Source organism: Brassica napus, chromosome C1 (genome assembly GCF_020379485.1).
Source record: "Brassica napus cultivar Da-Ae chromosome C1, Da-Ae, whole genome shotgun sequence".
Lineage (NCBI taxonomy): Eukaryota > Viridiplantae > Streptophyta > Magnoliopsida > Brassicales > Brassicaceae > Brassica > Brassica napus.
Window position 1 is genome coordinate 37966966 of NC_063444.1, and position 19995 is coordinate 37986960.

Below are 19995 nucleotides of genomic sequence, written 5' to 3' on the forward strand. Positions count from 1 at the left end.
AAATGTAGGAAGGTACACATTGCAGCAAATAACAATAGTTTATACTATGAAACTAGATTAATCTTTGAAGTATACAATAATAATTTGTATTAGAAAACAATTGATAGATAGAGGCTAGGCAACTGATTGTGATGTATTTTAAATTTATTTGTTATACATATAGTTCGAATATATTTAGATCAGAGGCTAGGCAACTGATTGTGATGTATTTTAAATTTATTTGTTATACATATAGTTTGAATATATTTAGATCAGAAAATTTAAAATATTTTTATACAAACATTAGTGTTAGATATGAATAAATTTTTTTTATTTGTTTGATAATTGATGAGGGAAGAGATTTGTATGTGGAAGCCCTTTTGCTTTTCATCTGCCATTTTAATGATGGTAACAATAATACTAATTAAGTTTATCTTATATATTAAAACAGAAGTCACAATCTTTGATTCATGTGTTATTTTTTTTTAAATAGACCTAATGGACATATTCTTAGAAAGTCATGTTACATTTAATCTATAATTTTATTATTTAAATTTTGGACCTACCAGATATTTTTATTGGACTATCAATAATTGGATTTAAACAATAGATAATCCATTGGATTTATAAACAGTATAAATTAAATAGATATAATTTAATGTTTTAATACTATACATCCATATGTTAAATATTTAAATATTTGTCGATGTTAACTTTTAAAATTATAAAGATTTTTTTAAATAACAAAAATTATATTATCATTAATCTTTACTACCTTAAATCAATAGAAACAAATTTTAAACTATATAGTTAATTTTAAAAATTAAACAAAAACTAAATGTTTAATTATTTCTTCGATAATATAAATCTATGAAGCAAAAATATTAATTTTTTAAGAACTTTATAAATTTGTGAAATGTTACAATATCTTTGAATATGACAATAAAACAATAGTATACTAATTTTTATATATATAGTTACGATTTTAATAATGATATAATAATCCAGAAATATATATATAGAAGAAGAAACAAATACATGAAAGTTTGAAACAATCTATTCAATGAAAAAATATACCGTAAAATTATTATGTTTTAAAAATTGATAGACACATATATAATATAATATATACCAATTTAGAATTGAAAATAAAATATTTATATAAAAATAAATGAAAACAAAAACTCGCGCGGTTGTGCGGATCGAGATCTAGTTGCTAATTGAGATTGCTATTAATTTGACCAAAACTATTCCATAATAGATAGGTTATTAGATCAAAAGAAAGCCATGATAGATATTTTTATTTTACACATTTATTGATAATTAATTCGTTGCCATTAGAGAGAGACACTATGATACATTTGAAAGGTTCTATTATAACTAACTGATGACTAGTGCGGTTTTTCTTCTTCTTATGCTAAAACATTTTAGTTTATATGACAAAATTTATCACAAAATTAATGTAATTTATATGTTTTATATAATTATATAATGCTTATATTTAAGTGGCTTATATTGTTATTTCTATATATTTTGTAACAAAATTTATTTTGAGAACATTATTATGTAACAATACTATTTTACCTAATTTTAATTTTATTTCTAAGTTCGAAATGTATATGGAAGTCAAATTAAATCGGACCTACATAATAGAGAAGAAATATTTTGAGATATTGTTGAAAACAACAAAAATATTTTTTTTTTAAAAAACTATAATATATAGTACATGCAAAATAATTTTGCAGTAGAAATCTTATTTGAAAATTTTCTTGAAACACACAAAATTGGATAAGATTTTTTATTTTATTTTATTTGAAATAGATATGGACATTTCTTTCTAACAAAATCTTTTTAAGATCTTTATAAAATATATTTCTGAAAATTAATTAATTTAAATTTTTATTATCATTACATAATCAAAATATTTATATGATTTTATTTTTCGTTCATAAAAAAATTAATTTGAAATTCTAATTATATTTTATGATATTTAAAATTTAAATTAATTAATTTTTGGAAATAAAATTGAAAATGATTATGAAAAGATTTTCTTAGATTTTTCGTGAACAATAGTATTTTAAATAAAAGATAAAGACATTAAAAGATATGAAGATTAAATTATGTAAAATTTGACTCTTGTTTTAATAGTATAGCTTTTATAATAATAAATCTTTTTACTTTATGTTTGAAAGGTTTGTGGGCCGTGAAAGAAGAAAATAAAGACTCATATTCTAAGGCCATCTCCAATGACACACAAAAATATTCTCTATAGTTCACACTAAAATAGAATAACTCTATTATAGAGTTGAATTTGCTCCAATGGCTTACTCTAAAATATAATTTTTTTTTGACGAAATTTGAAATTTATTGATAATGTAAGAAGAATGAGCATTTACAAGACTCTAATGTGCCCTTTTATAAAATTTACAAGGCAAAATCGTGAGAAATAATTCTACCTAGATGCTATCCGAGACAGCAAACCATCTCTGCATCAAGCCTGCATACTTGTGCTCACCCTTGTAATAGAGAGAAGTTATTCTATTGCGCACCGCCTTGTCAATAATACGTACTACCTGATCAACACTACAAAACCCCGACTGATGCCTCCTCCCATTTCTTTCTTTCCAGATGTGATAGATGGATGTCTGAAACACCATTTTGAGTAGAATCTTGTCCATGATTGCAAGTTATTCCCAACCACAAAATGCAGAGTGATTGTCCAGTCTGGATCAGTCCTGTTGCCACTCAATCTATTTGCTAACTTATCCCAAATAGTAAACGAATACGGACAGGCGAAGAAGATGTGATCACAGGTCTCATCAGGCTCTCCACAAAGCACACAACCTTGCTGCAACCCCAAGCTCTCATTCTGTCTCCAGTAGCCAATCTGTTCTTAACAGCCAACCAAACAATAAAAGAGAACTTCAGAACTCCTTTAGCAAACCAAATACTTTTACTCCAAAAGACTGTAGGTTTCCTTTTTCTGATATGTTCCCACGTTTGTGAAGAAGAGAAACATGGTTTATAAGAGTCATCAGAATGCTTCCATAGCATAACATCACTACCTCGATTGATGTCTGGAACTGGTTCTCTCTGAATGCGAGAATGCAGGTCATGGAACTGACGACTCCGTTGCCCCCTTACACTCCATCTCGATTGCACAACAGCATCACACACCCGAGCAGTACGAGGAACTCCAAGATAGCATGTTCCAATATCTCCCGTGATGTCTATAAGTCTCTCCATTTGTAGCCAATCATCAAACCAAAAGAACGTCGTTCGTCCATCATTAACCTCAACTCGTAGGAACTGATAGACAAGAGGTCTTAGCTTCAATAACTTTCTCCACATCCACGACCCCCTTTGATTTTCCTTGACATTCCAGAAGGAGTTCTGCCTTAGTAAGTACTGCTGATCAAAGAGACCCATAGAGAACTTGATTTCGAAAGGATCCTCCAGATTAGGCTCATAGCAAACACTTTCGACGAGTCATGAAGCTTCCTTATCCCTAGTCCTCCTTCACCTTTGGGACAACAAAGATCTTCCCATGCTACCTTTGCCTTGTGAGTCTGATTGGGAGATCCAGACCAGAGGAAAGCGCTGCACATACTCTCGATCTCATCTAGACAAGCTTTGGAGAGGATGAAAGCTTGACTCCAAAAATTGACAATGCTTGCTATGACCGATTTAATCAGTTGTAGCCTACCCGCATAAGAGATACATTTATTCCTCCAAGACATCATTCTTCCACGTACCTTGTCCAATAAAGGCGCATAGTCTTCCTTAGACAAAGCTTTTGTGATTAAAGGCATACCCAAATACTTCACCGGCAAGGAACCAACCTTAATACCGATCCTTACTGCCTCTTCAAGCGTAGGAGAGACACTGTGCCCAGATGCAAAGATTGATGATTTCGTAGCGTTGATGTGTAGGCCCGAGATATTAGCAAACTGTTCCATGACTTCCAATATGACCCGGTTTTTAAATAACCGGCTCTTAGCTTTCTTAGTTAAAAATTAAGAAACAGTTTTTTAACTTCCGATAAGAACCCTATCCTAAAAAACTCGGATTAATAGTCACATTTATTACTAAAAAATCATTAAAAACCCTATTTGGAGTTTTAGGGATAAAGATGCTCTAACCACACTTTTCTTCAAATATGGGCTTTAGCTCGTCATTTTCATCGTCAGAGTTTGTCACTTATCGAGTCTGGCTTTCTTCGGCCGTAGATCTTCAAATTGAATGAGCCTATTTTAAAACTGGACCGGACATTTATAAAGGCAGGAAACCCACCTCTGACTTGAATCCCTGCTTATATAGGCAGATTCCCAAACCCTTGTTCGCTTGCTAAATTCTAAAAAGTAACGATCTGAGATCAGTGAAATAGTGTTTGATCTTGTTCCTTTGTTTATGTTCCTCGTTTGAAAAAAATCAGCTTTAGCTCTAACTCAAATGTTGGAGACTGGACCTTAACGTGATTAATGAATGCAGAGTTTGAACAAAAAAAGACAAAAAAAAATAGACACTAGAAAGACCAGTTAACACCTCTACACATGAAGTTTATCGCCTTTTATATCGAAATTACGTACCATATGATTATTAATCTAAACGAACAAAATATAGAAAAGCATTTCCAGAAAGATATGGGCAACATTCAGAAATAAAGCACTTGAGTACAACACCAAGAGACTTCTTAAAAGTACCAAAGACAAAAGTTGAAAGAGTAGCTTATTACCACACATTTGATTTTAGTTTACCGAAGCATACATAATCAGGAACCAATTAGCCAATTTTACAGACGTACTTTTTGTTTTTATTTTATTTTATTTATGGAGGTGTGCAAATCAACAACATTCCTTCAGCTCACTGCACCTCCGGTTCGCCTGGACCAGATGAAACAATCAAATCATGATCAATTCCAATAGAATCAAAAACACTAGAACAATGTCATAGAAGACCATTGTAGCTTGCTATTGTCTGCGTCATGTTACCGTGAGTAATAAAAACTAACTGAATCGAAACTCTGAGAACATTTTGAGATTCCGCAAACTACAATGGTCTGAGAAAAAAAAAAGCCTCAAACTACTCCGTAGAGTTATCAATCATATTCAGGAGGGTTAATCTGAATGATATGAAACAGAGGCTCAATGTGCCCATCACATCAAGCAAAAGTTGGCTAAATTTTAATCCAGAGTAAAACTATTTTACTCAAATATCAGCTTAAAATTTCAAAACAAAAAAAAGAATCAGTTTTTTTTTCCTCGGTTCGATTCGGATTCACTTCAGAATCGATAATATGAATGAAACTGACTTGAGACGAGAAAGCTGGTTGAACTCTTTTGATTTTTCCAGAGGATTGATTCAACTCGATTCCCGAAACACAAAATTAACTAACAACATCGCTAAGATTTCCAGAAAATTTAAAGCTTTAATCATTGATAATCGGCAACATCAAAAAGAGAGGGAGAAAACCTAATTGTAGTAGAGCTCGAGGCCCATGCCGTCGTGGATCTCGTAGTCCTTGAGAGTGATATGATCCTTGTAGATGTTGTACCACTTCTGAATTCGAATCTTCTCCGCTCGCGTTCCGGTCTGCGCCGCCACGAGCTTCTTCAGATCGCCGATCGTGTCATCTTCGTTGCACTTAACCCTTACTTTCTTCCCCAGACGATCGTTGAGCACCACCTCGATCATCTTTTGCCCCTTTGTTGTTGGAATCACAAACCCTAGCCTCTCGATTTCTCGTTTGTTCGGGCTACCAACGCAGACTTTTATTTTTATTCTATATCAGACCAGAATATAATATATATATATATAGAGAAAAGTAGATGTTTTAGTCGGTCAATCTTTATATTAAAAGGCCCAAACGGGAAGGTTTCAGTTTTAACAAATGGGTCTAGGCCCAGTCTCAAATAAAGACAAGCAGGTGTATTGAATGAGTTTTAGGAGATTTTGTTAATTTGTTATTTTTTTTATTGTGTTAATTTGTTATTCAATCAATTATTTAAATTATTTTCCAAATCATAAGTTATTCAATACATTATTTGTACAAAGTTATTTAAAATCACTTGTAATCCCCTGTTATTCTATTAACTATTTGTAAAAACAATATCAAATACACTATTATTTTACTATAAAAATATTTAGTAAGAAAAAATTATGATAAATATTTTAGAAAAAAAAATGATAAATTATTTTTAGTTTAAAATAGTTCATGTAAAAAATATTTTCATAAATTTTATTTGAAAATAATTAATTAATACGCTGTCAAAAAAAAAACTTAATTAATACATTTTGAATATTGATATATATTTAAACACATAACCTACATTACAAAAAAAAGAGAGCCGCGACTTGGTCGTAATAGTTTTCTCATTTTGTAAGTCCTCTTCACCGAGCTACCACTCTTCTCCGCATCACCCCACCACCTCCTCTCTCCTCCTCACCGAGCCACCACTCTTTTTCCCTTCCGTTCAACGCGTCGAGTTCATATTTGATTTTGGCTTTAATTTCTTCTCTCTACCTCACAAATCCGCAATTCCTCTGTAACACCCATATCTTTCTTTACGGCATACCACCAACAATATATCATAACATCATCTCATAAATAGATCTCCACTCACCGTAAGCCCACATTAAATTCAAATGAAAAGTGTCCAATAGCACCAATCCATCCAAATATCACCTACTTGTCTATCTCACTTGAAACTGGAAAGAAAGAAGGGTCAGTAACAAGTAACAGGAGAGTCACACAGTGAGGTATGGGAAACTAAATCCAAAGTCCATGGCTACGGACATACCACTCCGAATATATATAATTTAACCTAACATGAAACAGACAAGACACCTAAGGCACCCAAAGAACAAGCAAGGGTTATAGTGCGAGATACTCGGGCTGCGAAGTAGTCCTTTAGGCTGGAATAGATGGGCTTCATTGAATGATCATGTCTTCATTGCCATTGCAGTCTGTTTTGATTGGGCTTTTACTACACTGGATTTATGTGACAAATCCTGCTCCAACACCCTAAATAAAAGATCCATTGAGTTTTATCTTTTTATATTTCTCTTCATGTGTAAAAAATAGCTGCATACTATGGTTATTAGCCCTAGGCATTTTGGTTATTTTGTTTTTTTTTTCCGTTCTATAGATATAATATCCGTTTGATTATTTATGAAGTTTGGTTTCACTTTAGTTATTTTGGATTTCAGTTCAGTTCAGATAATAAAAGTTGAAAACCGGTTAATATCCGATAAATGTTTTGGTCCAATTCGGTTCTGATTTTTCAGACTATTTCGTTTAATTTGGATAAATTTTATGGATAATTCAGTTTTTGAAAAAGATATCGGATAATTCGGGTTTTCAGATATAATATTGAGAATTCGGATAATTTGAAATATTTGAATGATATGGTTTATAAATAGTATTGTTAGGATATCTGGTTATTATAAAATTAAATATAACTAATATTGTTAGGTATATAAACTATATTTTTAAAAATCGTATACCCTTTCAGTTATTGGTATGGTTTCGGTTTTTGATTCCATAATATAAAATGTGTGTGGATATTTATGATACTCAGTTTCGGTTTTGGTTCCTATTCTTTTGGTTTGGTATAGTTTAGTTTTGTGGTTCCGGATAAAAGTGTCTGGACCTAATGGTTATGGTGGCTTGGCTCGGTTCACAAATGGGAGAATAGTATGATTAGAATCTAACGCACTGGTTTTAGGAAGTTTCGGAAGTTCAATTATTTTTCAACATCTATAGTTATATAAAAGGTTTAATTAGTTGATTTAATTTGATATTCATTGAAAAAAACAATTGCTGTATGAAATTTAAAACGTTTTCAATTTAGCCAATAAAATTGAAAATATTTATTACCTTTGCATCATAAGTCAAATTTTGTGGTAGATGATTGAAAATGGTGGTTAAGATGATGTGGGAAAATTAGTAGCAACTTTTCTCATATAAATCACAACCGTATGTTTTATAATAATGTCAGAAACGAATAAACTAAATTGGAGACTGAATATTTTTATATATAGTAAAAATATGAAGCTCAAAAGCGTTAAAGAACAAAAAAAAAAAAAAACTCTTTTCTTATTCAATAAGATAAAAATAAATTCAATGATATCCAATTGGAGCTGGAGCTTCCTTAAGTTCACGACCTTGGTAATGAATATCCTGCAAAGAAAACAATATTCATCAGTTACACACTAGTTTTGTCTCCTTCCAATAACATTACAAGAGAATAAGAAACACACTTACGGATGCATAATGGTTAACGTCACGGTGATGTGCTTCATCAGCACGAACCACCATGACAACATCACGAAGCGTTGCATCAGCAGGGAGCCTCCAGTAATCAATGGCTATGGCTGGTGCAGGAACGTTTTCGATGTTACCATTATCAAGTTCCTTGAGGAATTCAGTGTAAGAGTGGATTGCTTCTTCCTCGAGGTATCCAACCATACGGTGAGCAAACTTGGGCGAGATTATGTATCCGAGAAAATATGCGTTGAAGAAAACGCCTTGAACGGCGATCACGAGGGCACGTTCGTACCAATTGGGTTTTGCGACTTCCATGAATGTCATCAAGTGCATTCTCTCGTTCTCTGCTTCTTCAAGGAGTGCTTTGATCCAACCGCCGCTTTGTTCAAACCGCCTCAGCGATTTGCAGTGTACTAACATTCCTCCGACCATTCCTGGAACCGCTGCTACCGTTTCCAACATCATCGCTCGGCATCCGTACCGCCTCTGCATTGAATCATTTGATAAAAAATAGTCTAAACAAACCATACGAAGGCTCCAAATTGTAAATGAAATAGGAATAATCTGAATTGAAGAAACATTTTTTGCTCTGTTTGCATTTACACTTGCCAAAATATTTCCGTTTTGTAAATTGATGAAAGTTTTTTGTTAAACTAAAAAGACAAACTAAAACAAACTAGTGTTTGAAACGCTAGAAACAACCCCGTCAGTTATGGTCTAGTGGTTGGGAGCAAGGGTGCCAAAGCTCTGTAAATGGTCGCCTCTCTAATTCGATCTAATACATACAAACATGTTAGGCGAGCTGGCTTATGGACCTAAAGTCTGAATGATTCACATGATGAGGGTATTAAACGAACCATCATCCCAGTAATGTCTAATACCTAAGGTCCAGAGTATCTGAGTTAACCAAAAGAAAAAAAAAACCTAAAACGTGGTTGATAGGGGAATGATACCTGGAAGAACAAATCGGTAGGCCATCGGAGAGATTTAACCGTCCAGTAAGCTAATTTGTCCGGTAAAGTCGATGGAACATGATGCTTCTTCAAATCTATCGTCAGATCTGCTTTATACGTCTCCCACGGCTACCATTATTATACCACACAAAAATAATCGAATCATACACACAAGTATATTACAATATAAAACCAACCAAGAGTAAACAATGCAGAACAAACAGATTCTTGTTTTGTAATATATACCCGAAAGCAGCTCCATTTCCATTCAGTTCCATCATCTTTGGTGATCTTCATAGGCTTCACTCCCCAATAGCTAACGACCAATTGCTCCCCTTTGTTCCCTTGATCACCCTTGCCACCACTTGAACCTTTCTCCGATTGGTTATCCTCCGTTTTCTTCTTCTCAAATGTCATCTTGCTGAATTCTCTCGCCGGAACCCTAGAATTTAAAAGATGGTTGGGAGACACGGCACTGGAAGAGAAGAGCCTTGGTCCAGCAGTTACCATTACCTTAGCTCCATAGCGACTCATCATCATTGTGTAGATCAAAGATTAATCAAAAATGTTTTTATTTTTTTTGGCATTTTGTAACTCATAAAATGCTATTTATTTATAGCAGTTACGGATATGCATAACGATAAAATCGCCAACAATCTGACCAAAAGACTTGTCTAACACGAAAATAAAACATTTACCGAACAAACCGCAACAAACGTTTTCAAGTATTCATTTCCTGGTTGACTAAAAAGACGTGTAGCACAAGTATTCATTTCTTGGTTTATGCGCAAAAAAACATATCAAACAAAAGAGAGGCAAACTTAGAAATAGTATGTTTGATTACATAACTACAGATTTATATATATATAGCCCGACTCATTGTATCCCTTAGTAAACTACTCTACCCGATAAAACAAATCCTCCTAGGAACACCACTTATTGCCGGGTCGGGTCAAAACATACCCAACACTTCTCAGTACGACCTTTTACCATCGTTTGAGCCAAAGCCACCAAAGCTGCTCCTTCCACCTGACTGAGAAGAACGATCTGAACCAAAGCCCCCGAAACCAGAAGAACGGTTGCTACGGCCACCACTGCTGCCATAATCATCTGACCGACCACCAAAGCCTCCCCTTCCGCTTGACTGAGAAGAACGATCCGAACCAAAGCCCCCGAAACCAGAGGAACGGTCTGAACCGAAGCTCCCAAAGCCAGAGCGCTCCGAACCACCAGAATAACGGTTGCCTGAACCACCTGAACGGCCACTGCTGCTACCGTAACCACCATAACCCCCACCACCTGAACGGCCACCAAAGCTTGAACTGCGATCTCTCATGCCTCCTCCAAAAGACTCACCAGATCGACCACCTATTCCTTCATATATGCTTCCACCACGTTCCACAGCAATGCTAGGGAGCTGAATACAAAAACCCAATAAAAGATACAAACAGTTATAATTAATCCAAGCATTCAACAAAGCATGCAAAGAAGGTTATATTAACCTCAGTGAAGCGGCTCCCGACTTCTCTCTCAATTATTTTAACAGCCCTGGATTGATCTTGACTGTAGATGAGAATAGCACTTCCTTTCTTCCCAGCACGTCCTGTTCTCCCCGTTCTGTGGACAAACGTCTCCGTGTTATTTGGAAGCTCATAATGAATCACCTAATCACAATCGCAAGAAGATAAAGTTTAGTATAGATGAGGAACATTAATTCTCGTTCAGAAGAAGTACAAGTGTAGTTTTGACTAACCAAATCGACATTAGGAACATCAAGACCGCGGGCAGCAACATCAGTGGCAACAAGAATGTTGAAATGCCCATCACGGAAACCAGCAAGTGTTCTTTCCCTCTGACTCTGAGATATGTCACCGTGTAAAGGTTCACACTTGAAGGTTCTTGCCAAGCCATATGAAAGGCGATCAGCATCCCGTTTTGTCTGGGTGAAAACAATGCATTTTCCTCCTTTAGCATGCTCCTACAAAAGCAAACGATATTACAAATACTGCAAGATAAAGAGAAATCACATATCCGTTAAAGAAAGCATACCGTTACAAGAGGACCGATAATTGAAGCTCTACCATAAGAATCTGCCATGATAGAATATGTTGTAATTCCATCTGCGAGCTTCTGATCAGAATCTCCAACCTATACAACACATGACAGTTAGGTATAAGATAACCTAAAAGTTCACAAACGATAAGGCACTTCATCAACAACCCTCATAAACCCCAAGATCAATCATTAAAGGCTCTGAGAAATTTCACGTAAGTAACACAAGCAGTTACGAGGCTACTCACCAGATCAATTGTCAAAGGATCATTGAGGTACTTTTTGGTAAGCGATCTGATCCAACTCGGCATTGTTGCAGAAAACATCATGCTCTGACGTTTCTCAGGTAACCTTTCCAATATAATCTCAACATCCTCCGCAAACCCGACTTGAAGCATCTGATCAGCTTCATCGAGAACCACAAACTGAACCTCGGAAAGATTGAGAGCTCCTCGCTTAATGAGATCAATGATACGACCAGGAGTACCAACAGCGACATCAACACCATAGTCAAGCTGCCTCATCTGCTGTCCAATGGGAGTACCTCCATAAACACAAATAGTATCCAAGCTTGGAGCAGACTCCCTAAACTCCTTCTCAACTTGGCGAGCAAGCTCCCTTGTCGGCGCCAAAACCAAGCAAAGAGGATTCCTCCCACGTCTGTCATCACATCAAAAAGGCAACAACGTAAGACCCAAATGAAATCAATGAAACCTCAAATGATCGTTATAGATTGACAAACCCATGTTTGGCGTTGAATTTGATGATCTTGTCAATGATGGGAATCCCAAAAGCAAGAGTCTTTCCAGTTCCTGTCCTAGCACGACCAATCATGTCACGGCCTTGCATAGCTGGCTCAAGCACAGCTTTCTATTCAACCAACAAACATGACTCATTTCATTACTACACACAATTCAAGAACATGAAACACGAAAGGAGTCTAATTTTTTTTAAAAAATCTACCTGAATCGGGAAGAGTTTCTCGATTCCCTTAGCACTCAAAGCTTTGACGATCTCAGGAGATATCCCGAGCTCAGCTATCGCGAGCCCATCGCCACTGCTCTCGGAATCTGCAATTGCTCTGTCGCTAGTCTCAGATATCGCAAACCCCGCAGGAGACACCACCGTCGATCTGAACTCCGACGGCCCAGATTGAAAATGAAATTCCCTCGATTTAACACCAAACTGATTCCCGAGAGCGAAGCTAGGCTTGCCAGTTGGAGCTAGATCGGAGACTTTGGCGGCGGCAGAAGGAGTAAAATGGTGAAATAGAGCCGCGTTGATGGAGGTCAGCGATGCGGAGAGAGTCCGCCTTGACGCATCGAGGCAAGATCGGCGGAGTACGGTTGCGATCATTTCGGATTCAGATAAGGAAACAGCAAACCCTAGAATCGAGGATTGGGGATTTAGAGAGAGAAGGCGAAGAAGGGTTTAGATCTGTGCGGGTTTAATGTTGGTTTTCAGGGTCGGGTCGCTCCAATAATATCCCGCGCGTTCAGGCCCATATGTAAACGGACGGGCCTAATAAGGCCTTGGAGTTAAATTTCAGAATAAAGTTTACGGATGAAAACAATAATTTTATATAGGTTGAGGATTTATTTGTTAAATAGACCTTTTTATTTAATATAATTGAGAAAGGGTTTCAAGCTTTAAAGGAAAAGCTTGAGTGCCACTTCTTCTTGTTACTCCCAAAGCTAGCAGTGATCAGGTATGGGGTTTCAGTATGCAGTGTATACAGTGTATAAGGTGTGGGGGAATTAGTCGAAGGTTGGACCTAAGACGATGAAGGTGTACAAAACAAACCACATGAAATCAGATAATGCTTAGAGATCAATCTTGGTGGTGAAACAGAAGACTCCTTTTAATTTGCTCAAACTTGCATTAGTGAGATCTCTTCAAACAGGTAATAACACACAATCTTGATGATGTATCAATCATCACAATACTTAATTAACCCATGTTGTGGTTGTATGTGGTGCAGGAGGCAGAAATGCTTGTGAACATTAAAGCACATATTCTTGTTCCGGAGCACCAAATTCTCACAACTCAGACAAAGCTTTACTGGAGAGACACACTGTTAAGGTAACACATGTTAGTAGTTTTACTATATAGAAATATAAAATCATTGGTAATGAGTGAGCTTTTAGTTAGTATTTATAACAATCTAGTATAAGTTAGTACGCATCCAACAATCTATATATATATATTTAAATATGACTGATAAGAAATATAAATACGTTTATAAATACATTTATACATTTACATATATACAAACGAAGAGATATCTATATATTAGTTGTTTAAATCATATAATTGTATAAAAATTTAAGTAGAAAATTTAACACTAATCTTATCTTCATCGGCCTCTCAATTTTGGTCGCAAAAACCCTAAAAAAATTGTCTTTTTTTTTGTACTTATCAACAAGAGTAGTCTTGTGTATCTCTATGCCGGTAAGTTCACGCTATCTCTATCTGTTACTCAAATTAAACTGCTTGTTCACTGCATTTTCCTTGTCCAGGAATCAGTGCACCTTTGTCCATTGTTTTCGTTTTGCAGGCGCAGAAATAGTAGTGTTGTGGGACACTTTTGATAGTCACATCCCTAATGATTTCACTGATGTTTTGATGATCACTCAATCGGCTCTTAAAGAAAAGGGTATTTATGGTAGATTCAAATTCAGGGCTTATGCTAGTGACCCGGCCAACTATCCTGGATTTCCTGTCTTTTGGATAAACGAAGGTGAATGTCTATACACTTTTTTCTTTTAATTTGCTTTTGCTTTTTATGTATCTATTGATCTTTGTGTTTACATGATCATTGTTCATCATTAACTTTTTTTCTTTTCAGATAGTAGTTTTTAGGTTAGCCAAATTATAGAATAGTTGGTTTATGTTATGTAAGAAACACTTGTATATGTGATATTTGATAATGACTAGGTATATATGAGTTAAAGATCTATACAATCTGCCCCACTACTTTGTTGAATTTCTATTTAGATAACAATTCGATTAGAAGTTCTTCCTTTTTATCCCTGAATTAGCTAAAAAAAATGATTAAAATAGAACGAAGAATTAAAAGAAAAGAATGGTTCACAAAAAAAAGAAACAACATAAAAAGCCGTATATATATTATGCATTTTTCAAAATCATGTGGATAGGAACTAATATAATTCTTACTAGATCTTGACCCACGCGATTGCGCGAGTGCATATTTTACAGTATATACAAACTTTAAAAATCGAAAAGTTAACGGTTCTAGTTTGACTACTTTTGTTTATATGTTTAAACTATGTATTTTTTCACTGTATTGTGTAACAGGGGGTGCATAGAATGATACTGTTAAAAAATATTACTGTTAAGAAATATTTCAGTTTTGGCTTCTATGATTTGGTTTGATACGGAATAAAACGTTTTGTATGTATGTCAAAGAGCATTATTTGATTATCATTGGTGGACCAACACAAAAACGGGTCAAAGATATAAGAGAATTAAAAACCCATTTAGTGTAAACTAAAAGATTTAAGCATGAAATAATAAGCTATCCATGTTTTCAAACAGTATAGTTTTTTTTACTACTATCAAAGTTGCCAAACAAAACTTTTAGGTACTTCTATTTTAATAAGATAGATGATTCAATAATATAATTCTATTATTTCAAAATATAATGATATTATTTCTAGGTAAAGATGCTAGACTTTTGAGCATTATTCTGGTCTTAATTGCTCATGCAAATTAAGATTGGGATAGTTTAAAAGGGCTATTCGGTTATTGAATTCCAGAAGCGCATTCAATGTTCTTCTAGCACATCTTCCTCTTCTTCAAAATGCAGCATCATCATCAGGAGAGCTTATTGATAAAGAATGGCTTTGCTTCAGTTGGAGAAACACTAATGAACGAACATGTTTGGCATAGGGAAAACTTTTAAAGATGTACCACCTTTGAATCAAAATCCTAAACATCTTCCTTCGCAGGTTGCTTGGGTGTCATTTGCAATGCCAAATGATGGTTACACATTATGCCTTAGTAGACATATGAGTAAGATCTTTTGCTTGTCTGTTAAGATGTATGTTTATTTTTGCTGACTTTGAATGGATCACTCTCGCAGCCCAGAGAGCAATAACATGGGTCTTCTCCGACACCAATTATTTCCCACTCCCTGTTGGTCTCCATTTCTTTGATGTTTGGCAAAACATTTGTCTAATTCTTTCATTTTGGATTTTAAATGAATACAATTAAATTTTATAGAAACCAATTATTTTAAATTTCAAAAACTATTTGAACCTTTATATAAAAAGGCAAAAAGAATGGACATAATCTTCACTAATAAAAATAATAAAACCATAATCATTTCTATAACAAATAGATAGATAGATAATCATTTTGAAAGTCTAATAAAAACTCCACTAACAAAAATAATAAAAAAGCGAATTATTTTATATAATAAACCTATATCAATATAATATGGATTACAGCGAATAATATACTTTCGTCAAAAGATAATATAAATTCGATAGCGAATATTACATTTTCAAATCTATCATATCAATATGCTTGACGTACATATCGGATACATAAATTCTATAAAGAATTATCTTCAACTCCTAACTTAAACCTTAAGAATGGTTACTTATATTTTATAATTAATTTTTCCATTAAATTATTTTCGAATACAATTACCATGAAATTCACCAAAAATTGAATAACACAAATATTTAATATAATTAGAAAATTAGTGAATTGAATAACACTAGAATCTAAAATATTTTAAAGGAATGATTTCAAATACATAATCTAATAACACAAGAATTTTTTAAAAAATTGATGAAATACATAATTGAATAACAAAAAAATTTAATGGAAACTTCAATTATGTCAAATTCAATTGAACTTCTAAATTGAATACCTCCATCTAAGTCTGTAAACCAAACGAAATCAGGGTATCAGCTAATGTAACTAGACTAAACCGGATTACATACTATAAATTGATATTTCCCTTCAGAGGTGTACAATATTGAGCACCCATCTTGCTAATAATTTTCCGAAATGGAGTTGAATACAATGATTTGGTTAATATGTCTGAAAGTTGATGATCCGGGTGAACAAACATTGTCTTTAACATTCCATTTTCAGTTGCCTCACAGACCTTTTGGCAATCAAACTCGATGTGTATTTTTTCTCTGATGATAAACTATTTTCTTGTAATGTGAGCAGCTGTGTTATCACAATAAATCTAAGCAGGAGGAGAGAAAGGAACACGAAGAGCTTTAAGAATTTGAGTAAGCCAAATAATCTATTTGGTAGCCATACACATCGCCATGTACTCTACTTCAGCCTAACTCAAAGACAACATACCTTGCTTTTTAGACTTCCATGAAATCAAAGAATCACCAAAGAACATAGCATAGCCTGTGACTGATCTTTTACTGGACAAGCACCCCAATCAGAATCCAAATGAGCCCTGAGATCAAAGTTAATGTCATTGCCGTAGAATAAACCTTGTCCAATGGTTCCTTTCAAATATCTCAGAATCTTGTGGAGAGCTTTTAAATGAATATCACGAGGAGGAAATGAGTATTAAGCAAGAGGCAAAGCAATGTACGACCGTGCTATAGTAAGATATTGAAGGTTTCCAATCAATCTCGTGTACTGTTTCTAATCATCAAGAACTATCCCATATTCTTTGAACATATTATGGTTTGGTTCCATAGGTATGGACGATGGTTTACATCCAGAAAAACCGGAAGCGTCAAACAAATCCAATACATACTTCTTCTGTTTCAGAGTAAAGAAAAAACTTAGGAGGACTAAGATCTCTTAAATGAAATGCTAAACCAAGCTTCACTATCAACTCCGTAGCATCTGTGGATTGGGAGCTTGCAATAATAATATCATCTGAACACACACTCACCACCAAGAAATTACCTTCATGTTCCATAAGAAACAAAGTATGAACACCATGAAATTCTCAAACCGAAGAGCAACATAAGTTTGGAGAAAATAAATTTGATAAACCATTGGCGAGAAGCTTATTTCAAACCGTACATAGATTTGTGAAGTTTGCAAACAGCAGTTGGTGAAACTTGTTCCCCCTGAATCTCTGTGTAACTTGGTGGAAGTTTCATATATATTTTTCTTCTAAATCACAATTAAGAAAGGAATTAGAGATGCCAATGGTCGTATCATTGATCTCATTAAACGAGGAGCTCTCAATCTTTCCGAGGTTAAGTTGTGGTTTGATCAGATGCTTCAAGTTGGGTTTGCCGAGGATGTCGAGATCATATTGGAAAGGTTGCCTGAGAAACGTCAGAGCATGATGTTTTCTGCAACAATTCCGAGTTGGATCAGATCGCTTACCAAAAAGTATCTGAATGATCCTCTGACAATTGATCTGGTGAGTAGCCTCGTACCTGAAATTTCTCAGAGCCTTGAATGATTGATCTTGGGGTTTATAAGGGTTGTTAATGAGAGGTGCCTTATCTTTTGTGAACTTTTAGGTTATCTTTTACCTAACTGTCATGTGTTGTATAGGTTGGAGATTCTGATCAGAAGCTCGCAGATGGAATTACAACGTATTCTATCATGGCTGATTCTTATGGTAGAGCATCCATTATCGGCCCTCTTGTAACGGTATGCTTTCTCGGCGTCACTTTTAACGGATATGTGATAAATTTTATATCTTTCAGGATAGCAGCAATAGTTTGTAATATGGTTTGCTTTTACAGGAGCATGCTAAAGGAGGAAAATGCATTGTTTTCACCCAGACAAAACGGGATGCTGATCGCCTTTCATATGGCTTGGCAAGAACCTTCAAATGTGAAGCTTTGCACGGGTATATATCTCAGAGTCAGAGGGAAAGAACACTTGCTGGTTTCCGTGATGGGCATTTCAATATTCTTGTTGCCACTGATGTTGCTGCCCATGGTCTTGGCGTTCCCAATGTCGATTTGGTTAGTCAAAACTACTCTAGTACCTTTCTGAACGAGAGTTAATGTTCCTCATCTATACTAAACTTTATCTTCTTGTTTTTCTGATTAGGTGATTCATTATGAGCTTCTAAATAACACGGAGACGTTTGTCCACAGAACGGGGAGAACAAGACGTGCTGGGAAGAAAGGAAGTGCTATTCTCATCTACAGTCAAGATCAATCCAGGGCTGTTAAAATAATTGAGAGAGAAGTCGGGAGCCGTTTCACTGAGGTTATATAATATGTGAATCATTGTATTCTTTGTTTCTTATGTTGAATGCTTGGATTAACTGTTTGTATCTTATATTGGGTTTTATATTCAGCTCCCTAGCATTGCTGTAGAACGTGGTGGAAGCATGTTTGAAGGAATAGGTGGTCGATCTGGTTCAAGCTTTGGTAGTCGTTCAGGTGGTGGACCTGGTGGTTACGGTTGTACTAGTGGCCGTTCAGGCAACCGTTATTCTTCTGGTGGTTCAGATCGTTCTTCTCAGTCAAGTGGAAGGATCAGGTTTGGTGGTGGTTTTGGCTCAAACGATGGTAAAAGGTCTTACTAAGAAGTGTTGGGTATGTTTTGACCCGAACCTATAGCCGTTTTTTACAAAACAAATTTTTGAGTATGAACCGATATTAATAGATGACTAGAGTTTGAGCAGCGGGAAGTAGAGCGCGTGATTTGAGTATTAGCTGAAAGGAAGTCTCGGTGAGAAAACTCTCCCAGACACAGCAACCAAGGTGAGGAGCAATAAGAAGTCCAGCGGGTAATAGCTTGAAAGTGACTACTCACTTTCTTGCCAAGAAAGGTAATCAACCACCGGTACGTTATCATCACGTCCTTTTGGCAGCCCTAGTTTCTTACCTAAAGGAACATCCTCCACGAAGATCTCCATCCATTCAAACACAAAAAGGCTCTAGATCTCAAATCTAAAGCTCCTCAGGATACTTGTGACACTTTCGAAAACCGTAGATCCCTCAAGAAACGTTCTGTCAAGGCAAAAATCCATTTTCTTAATCTAACACCCAAGCTCACCCGCATCAAGACGTCTTCAAACCTAGCTCTGAACAGTGTAGTACTCGGAGTGACAAGAACTCCTCCAGTACGAGTGGGGTTAGAAGGTCAAGACTGCAGACGCTATGGCGCCGAAATACACAGAAGCTGAAAAAGGAAAACACCAGATGAGAAGCGAACAAACCAACAGTATCAAGAGAATCAAAGCTCCAAACGTTGATAATACAACTCTCATCAAGGATAATGCTCTGACACTTATTGGAAGACTTACCAATCCTCAAGAACAAAAGATATGGGCTCTCATCCCAGCGTTACCACGCAAATGGAACCTACAGGGGAGAGTAACAGGGTCAGATCTAGGAAACGACTGTTTCCAATTCCGCTTTGAAAGGGAGGATGACCTGAAGAGAGTTCTTGATAACAGACCCTACCATTTTGCTTATTGGATGGTCATCATCCAAAGATGGGAACCAATCATCTCCAACTCTTTCCCCTCCATGATACCGTTTTGGATCAGAATAAAAGGGCTCCCCCTCCACTTTTGGCACGAAGAAATGGTGGTTCGTGTAGGCCAAGAATTGGGAATGCTGGAAAATCATGAGTTGACAAAAACAACAGCAAGAGTCAGAGTACATATTGATGGATTGAAACCTTTGGTCAAGGAATCAATAGTTGAATTTGACCCGGGAGAAGAGAGTCTAATCACCCTGGAATATGAGAAGTTGGAGGCACACTGCTCCATATGTGCATCACTACTCCACGCTAGAAGGA

At 35.5% G+C, this 19995-nt stretch overlaps 5 protein-coding genes across 5 annotated transcripts; 1 reads left to right on the forward strand and 4 right to left on the reverse strand.

Annotated features, from left to right (window-relative positions):
- Nucleotides 1-2548: 2548 nt before the first annotated feature.
- LOC106433612 lies at nucleotides 2549-3938 on the reverse strand. Its single transcript, XM_013874441.1, has 3 exons — nucleotides 3459-3938; nucleotides 3124-3390; nucleotides 2549-2866 (listed from the first exon to the last, which is right to left on the reverse strand). The coding sequence occupies exons 1-3, from the start codon at nucleotides 3936-3938 to the stop codon at nucleotides 2549-2551; spliced, it is 1065 nt and encodes a 354-aa protein (XP_013729895.1).
- Nucleotides 3939-4609: 671 nt separating this feature from the next.
- LOC106433619 (ubiquitin-like protein 5) lies at nucleotides 4610-5782 on the reverse strand. Its single transcript, XM_013874448.3, has 2 exons — nucleotides 5452-5782; nucleotides 4610-4862 (listed from the first exon to the last, which is right to left on the reverse strand). Exon 1 carries the CDS (start codon nucleotides 5671-5673, stop codon nucleotides 5452-5454), a length of 222 nt encoding a protein of 73 aa, XP_013729902.1. The 5' UTR covers nucleotides 5674-5782; the 3' UTR covers nucleotides 4610-4862.
- Nucleotides 5783-8060: 2278 nt separating this feature from the next.
- Nucleotides 8061-9779, reverse strand: LOC106433618 (ubiquinol oxidase 1b, mitochondrial). Its single transcript, XM_013874447.3, has 4 exons — nucleotides 9448-9779; nucleotides 9202-9330; nucleotides 8246-8734; nucleotides 8061-8161 (listed from the first exon to the last, which is right to left on the reverse strand). The coding sequence occupies exons 1-4, from the start codon at nucleotides 9739-9741 to the stop codon at nucleotides 8102-8104; spliced, it is 972 nt and encodes a 323-aa protein (XP_013729901.1). The 5' UTR covers nucleotides 9742-9779; the 3' UTR covers nucleotides 8061-8101.
- Nucleotides 9780-9915: 136 nt separating this feature from the next.
- On the reverse strand, nucleotides 9916-12699 carry LOC106433616 (DEAD-box ATP-dependent RNA helicase 53, mitochondrial-like). Its single transcript, XM_013874446.3, has 7 exons — nucleotides 12217-12699; nucleotides 11996-12123; nucleotides 11502-11913; nucleotides 11251-11349; nucleotides 10955-11179; nucleotides 10704-10865; nucleotides 9916-10618 (listed from the first exon to the last, which is right to left on the reverse strand). Exons 1-7 carry the CDS (start codon nucleotides 12607-12609, stop codon nucleotides 10175-10177), a joined length of 1863 nt encoding a protein of 620 aa, XP_013729900.2. The 5' UTR covers nucleotides 12610-12699; the 3' UTR covers nucleotides 9916-10174.
- Nucleotides 12700-12963: 264 nt separating this feature from the next.
- LOC106433611 (DEAD-box ATP-dependent RNA helicase 53, mitochondrial-like) lies at nucleotides 12964-18978 on the forward strand. The gene is made up of 8 exons (XM_048743912.1): nucleotides 12964-12999; nucleotides 13235-13335; nucleotides 13773-13993; nucleotides 17409-17644; nucleotides 17782-17880; nucleotides 17976-18200; nucleotides 18289-18450; nucleotides 18542-18978. Exons 1-8 carry the CDS (start codon nucleotides 12964-12966, stop codon nucleotides 18770-18772), a joined length of 1311 nt encoding a protein of 436 aa, XP_048599869.1. The 3' UTR covers nucleotides 18773-18978.
- The last annotated feature ends 1017 nt before the right edge of the window (nucleotides 18979-19995 follow it).